The sequence below is a fragment of the Neophocaena asiaeorientalis genome, unplaced genomic scaffold (genome assembly GCF_003031525.2).
Source record: "Neophocaena asiaeorientalis asiaeorientalis breed wild unplaced genomic scaffold, Neophocaena_asiaeorientalis_V1.1 scaffold606, whole genome shotgun sequence".
NCBI lineage: Eukaryota > Metazoa > Chordata > Mammalia > Artiodactyla > Phocoenidae > Neophocaena > Neophocaena asiaeorientalis.
This window is the reverse complement of record NW_020173687.1, coordinates 576,359-581,318: the sequence shown is the minus strand read 5'-3', so window position 1 is coordinate 581,318 and position 4,960 is coordinate 576,359. Positions and strand designations below refer to the sequence as shown.

At 64.3% G+C, this 4,960-nt stretch overlaps 1 protein-coding gene across 1 annotated transcript in view; it reads right to left on the bottom strand.

The window, feature by feature from the left end:
* The window catches only part of EEF1A2 (eukaryotic translation elongation factor 1 alpha 2), a 17,363-nt gene that overhangs the window by 10,830 nt on the left and 1,573 nt on the right, over positions 1–4,960 (bottom strand). The window contains exons 2-6 of the mRNA XM_024750170.1: positions 4,455–4,634; positions 3,703–3,999; positions 2,704–2,854; positions 1,351–1,607; positions 472–706 (exon numbers count right to left, since the gene is read on the bottom strand). Coding sequence (XP_024605938.1) covers positions 472–706; positions 1,351–1,607; positions 2,704–2,854; positions 3,703–3,999; positions 4,455–4,634 — 1,120 coding nt within the window. The remainder of the gene's footprint in view (positions 1–471; positions 707–1,350; positions 1,608–2,703; positions 2,855–3,702; positions 4,000–4,454; positions 4,635–4,960) is intronic.

Below are 4,960 nucleotides of genomic sequence, written 5' to 3'. Positions count from 1 at the left end.
TACGAGGCTCCTGTCTCCTTAGGTGGCAGGAATAACACACATAGGACTCCGCCAAGGCGTCGCTGTGGGAATTCAGGGCAGGCTGGCGCGGAGTACAGTACGCCCTTTTAGCTATCTTGAAGATAGCCAGCAACCTTGCATAAGGCAGCTCTCTGATATAGGTCTGTGGGTCGTCCTTGGGGTATCTGTGCGGCCGGCCAGCTGGAGGCAGGCGGCCAGTCCTAACTCTGCCACCAGACAAGCTGTGGGCCTTGGGTGAGTCTGCAGAGCAGGGTACCATCCCAGGCCCACCCAGTGGGGCCACCTGTGCTCCATGAGACAAAGACCAAGGCCGGGGGCCTCCTGCTAAGCTCTAAGCTGCAGCGCGAAAGTGCAGGACCCTCCGTCCACCCCACCCCCACAGTGGTCCTCTGCCCTTGGCCTGGATTGGCCACCACCCCGGGGCTGCCCCTCCCTCACCCCCCAGCTCACCGAGAGGTGGGTACTGGGAGAAGCTCTCCACACACATGGGCTTCCCCGGGACCATCTCCACGATGGCCGCATCGCCGGACTTCAGGGACTTGGGGTTGTCCTCCAACTTCTTTCCAGAGCGCCGGTCAATCTTCTCCTTCAGCTCAGCAAACTTGCAGGCGATGTGGGCTGTGTGGCAGTCAATGACTGGCGAGTAGCCAGCACTGATCTGCCCAGGGTGGTTCAGAATGATGACCTGTGGACAGAGGTGCATGAGGCCATCAGGCACACGCAGGTGGGCACAGGGGGAGGGCACAGAGCTGGAGGAGGCTCCGCCCACCCCCAGGTCCCTGGGGCCCAGAGTGCCGACCATGGAGGAAGGTCAGTCTAGGGGGGACCCAGGCCCCCGGACCTGGACCCCGAAGTCCTCTTCAAGCATCTAAAAAGCCACAAGAGATAAACAACGACGAGGGCATGCTTTGAAAGGGCCAGCGGCCAGAGCAAAGACGGGGGGGTGACAAGACAGGACTTAGATTATCATATTTCAATTGTATCTCAGTAAAGCCAATTTAAAAAGTCCTAGTCACATAAAGAGGTGACCGAAGAGGACACAGTGCAAATGTGGAGAATAAAGTATCACAGGCCTGTCCCAGGCAATAAACGGATAAAAGCGTTTTCAGGACCAAAGTGGGACCTCAGTGAGGCCAGGAGCACCGAGGCCGGGGTGCACCCCGCCTGCTCTTCCCACCTGCGCCCTTGGCCAGCTTCAGCCCTGCCCGGCCTCAGTGGCCCACTCTGCGAAGCAGGGGTCTCAGTCCTCCCCAGCGCCAGGCAGCCCCCTCACCTGAGGACAGCCCTGGTACTGGGGCGGGGGGCCCTGCCGGCCACCGGGCTGCCCACCTGGGACGTGAACTGGGCGGCCTCCTGGGGCGGGTCGGACTTGCTGTCCCCACACACGTTGCCCCTGCGGATGTCCTTGACCGACACGTTCTTCACGTTAAAGCCTACGTTGTCCCCGGGCAGGGCCTCGCTCAGCGCCTCGTGGTGCATCTCCACTGACTTCACCTCCGTGGTGATGTTCACAGGCGCAAAGGTCACCACCATGCCCGGCCGGAGGATGCCCGTCTCCACTCGGCCCACGGGCACGGTGCCAATGCCTGGGCCGAGAGGAAGGGGGCCGTGAGGGCAGGCTGGTGTCAGGGGTGCATTGTCCTCCCTGGCCGGTGGGGGGTGGCCACGTGGCGGGAGGGAGGGGACAGGGAGACCCCGGGCAAGGCGGACGCTGAGACGTTCAGACAGAAGTGGAGGCTTCCGCGCCCCGCCAGAGGAAGAAGGGACTGAGGAAGAGAGTTCCCAGAGCACAGGGAGAATGGGCAAGGAGGGGTCCCACCCTGTGAGGCAGAAGCCCTGAGCGGATTGAGGACCAGCCCCCCCAAGGTGGCCTGCCTGGCGCTGGCGCTGCTGTCCTGAGGGTCACTCCCAAAGGGGCGTGGGTGCCCCTGCACTTCTCAGGATCTGCTTATACTGTGTGGCTGCCCAGTGGGGGTCTGGTGCTCCCCAGAGTGGGGGACAGGGGGCGGTGGGGGCTCCAGCCGGTCTCCCTGGCTGTGACAGAGGCTCATGTGGCATTGCGGAGGCTGAGGCTGGTGGCTGTTCTCTGTGCTGGGTGAGTGTGACCCCCCCATCCTGCACACAGCCCCTGCATCTCTGCCACAGCCTCCTGGCTGGGAGTCCCCCATCGCTGCCCCCTCGTGGGCCTCATACTTGTTTATGGTTCTATATCACTTCGTGACCAGCTTTTCTCACTCCTGGAGTGGATCGTGTCTCCCACAAGACAGGAATCTCCAGGTGGAGAGTAATATGTGACTCTCCCTGTGCCACCAGCTCCTGGTATAGGGCGGGGCACTTACCTGGAGGGAGGAAGACGCTGGCAAACTCGGGACAGACTGATGGACTGGCGGGGGGAGGTGGGTGGATAAATGCACTGATGGATGGATGGACGAATGGACTGATGAAGAAATGATAATAGATGGGTCAGGGGTGGGGGTGGATAGATGGACAGATAGATGCATGGATGGAGATGGGTGGATGGGTGGCCCCCCGGAAAGTGTGCAGCATGGGGGAAGGGGCTGAAATAACCCGGCCCGGATGCTCCTGGTCAGGGGCCCATTCTCAGGAGGGGGTCTGAGGGCAGAGCTGGCCAGCTGCAGGGTGGGTGCTGCAGCGGGCGGTGGCCACGGAGCCCTCACTCACCACCGATCTTGTACACATCCTGCAGCGGCAGGCGCAGGGGCTTGTCTGTGGGGCGTGTGGGGGGCAGGATGGTGTCCAGGGCTTCCAGCAGGGACACGCCACTGGCGTTCCCTTCCTTCCGCTCCACTTTCCAGCCCTTGAACCACGGCATCTGCGCAGGAGGAAGAAAGCACCGTCCTAGAGCCCACGTGCCCCCATGCCACCCCCCCACAGCCGTGGTCTCTGGGCCCACGGTTGGCTCACCCCTCCCTACGTGAGACCCCACGAGGGGAGCTCGATCCACGACATACAAGCCAGCAGCCCGGCCAGAAGGGGCGGCCCCCAACCACAGGTGCAGGGCTGAGTTTCCCCTGGCTCTCCTGAGATACACCCCGTGCCCACCTCCCTCAGTGTGGGCAGCTGCAGCCTGGCCAGGACTAGTGACCCCTGCTGGGCCAGGGGTGGCCTCTGGCTTGACCGGGTGAGGCACTTGGTCTCAGGCTCCACAAATTCAAAACAACCAAGTCCCACTCATCACCTCCTACCAAGTCAGAGTGCCCAGGCCATGGGCTTCCAGGAGCCACCAGCTTCCCAGCTGGCCCCAGAGAGCCAGCCCTCGGCCCTTTGCTGTCCCGGCCTGCCCTGGGCCTCGGGGAGGGGCCTGGGAGGCCCCGTGGCCTTGGCCCCTGGGGCAGATGCAACCCCACCACGCAGATCCCTGGAGACAGAGACGGGGCAAGTGGGCCTGGGCCCCGGCAGCCGCTGCCCCCGCAGTGTCAGCCTGGGGGGCGAGGGGGCGTGTCCCTGGCCAGAGAAGGGGCTGCAGTGGCTTCTGCCAGCCTCACAGGGAGGCTGAGCTGAGGGCAGAGCGTCCGGCCCCCAAGGAGTCTGGGGCTTCCAGCAGCGCGGACACCCACAGGGGGCTGGCACCGCACTTCCTCCTGCTGGCTGTCTGTGCCCGCCCTGACCCAGGGCCCTCAGGGGGAGGTCCGAGCAGCCCCACCGCTGCTGGGCACTCACGTTGGGCGAGGGTTCCAGCATGTTGTCGCCGTGCCAGCCCGAGATGGGCACGAAGGGCACGGTGGCTGGGTTGTAGCCGATCTTCTTGATATAGGCGCTGACCTCCTTGACGATCTCGTCGTAGCGCTTCTCGCTGTAGGCGGGCTCCGTGGAGTCCATCTTGTTGACCCCCACGATAAGCTGCTTCACGCCCAGCGTGTAGGCCAGCAGTGCGTGCTCCCGGGTCTGCCCGTTCTTGGAGATGCCCGCCTCAAACTCGCCCACTCCCGCCGCTACGATCAACACGGCGCAGTCCGCCTGCCCGGCAGGTCGGGCAAGGTGAGCCCAGACCTCGCCCAGCACCCAAGCCCAGGCGCCTCTGGGCAGCAGACAGGGGCCTGGGCCATCGCCTGGGCATGGAACCTGGGGGTCCCAACCTTAGGGGCAGTGTCTGTCTGTCTGTCTGTCTGTGTGAATGCCCTGGCAATGTCGGACTGTCCGGGGGCATTTCTGCCCACATTTCCGTGTCCCCATCCTGGCCTCTGTGTCTCCTGTGAAGGCGGCCCTGACAGTGGCTGGCTGTCCTTACAGGCACCCTTGCCAGGCTTTTGGGGGGGGGGGGGCGCGTGGTGACAAAGGTGAGGGGTCTCATGCCCTGGCGAGGAAGCAGAGGAAACCCAGCTACCGCTCACCGATTCCAGGGCCCCCCAGGCTCTCCTGAACGGCGCCCCCGCCCCACCTCCCGTGCCCCAGGCCCCCGAGGCCCCGCCCACCTGGGATGTGCCTGTGATCATGTTCTTGATGAAGTCGCGGTGGCCCGGGGCGTCGATGATGGTGATGTAGTACTTGGTGGTCTCGAACTTCCAGAGGGAGATGTCGATGGTGATGCCGCGCTCCCGCTCGGCTTTCAGCTTGTCCAGCACCCAGGCGTACTTGAAGGAGCCCTTCCCCATCTGGAGGGGTGGGGACGTGGTTCAGGACGGGACCGGGACTCGGGTCCCCCTCGCTACTGCTGGAACCCTGGGGCTCTGGACCCACCTCCGGAACCGGGGACACCAGGACCTCATCCATGCCCTGCCCGGGCAGGCCTCCTGCCGCCTAAACGGGCGCCACCAGCAGGGGGCGCAAGGGCCTGGGAGCAGCCTGAGAGCCGCCCTGGTTTCAAGCCCTCCCCTGGCTGAGGGCTCCCCTTTATCTGAAGCCAGGGTTCCCCCCACCGCACCCCCCAGATCCCTGTGTCAGCTGATGACCCCACTGGGCTTCAGGCTGTCCAACCAAA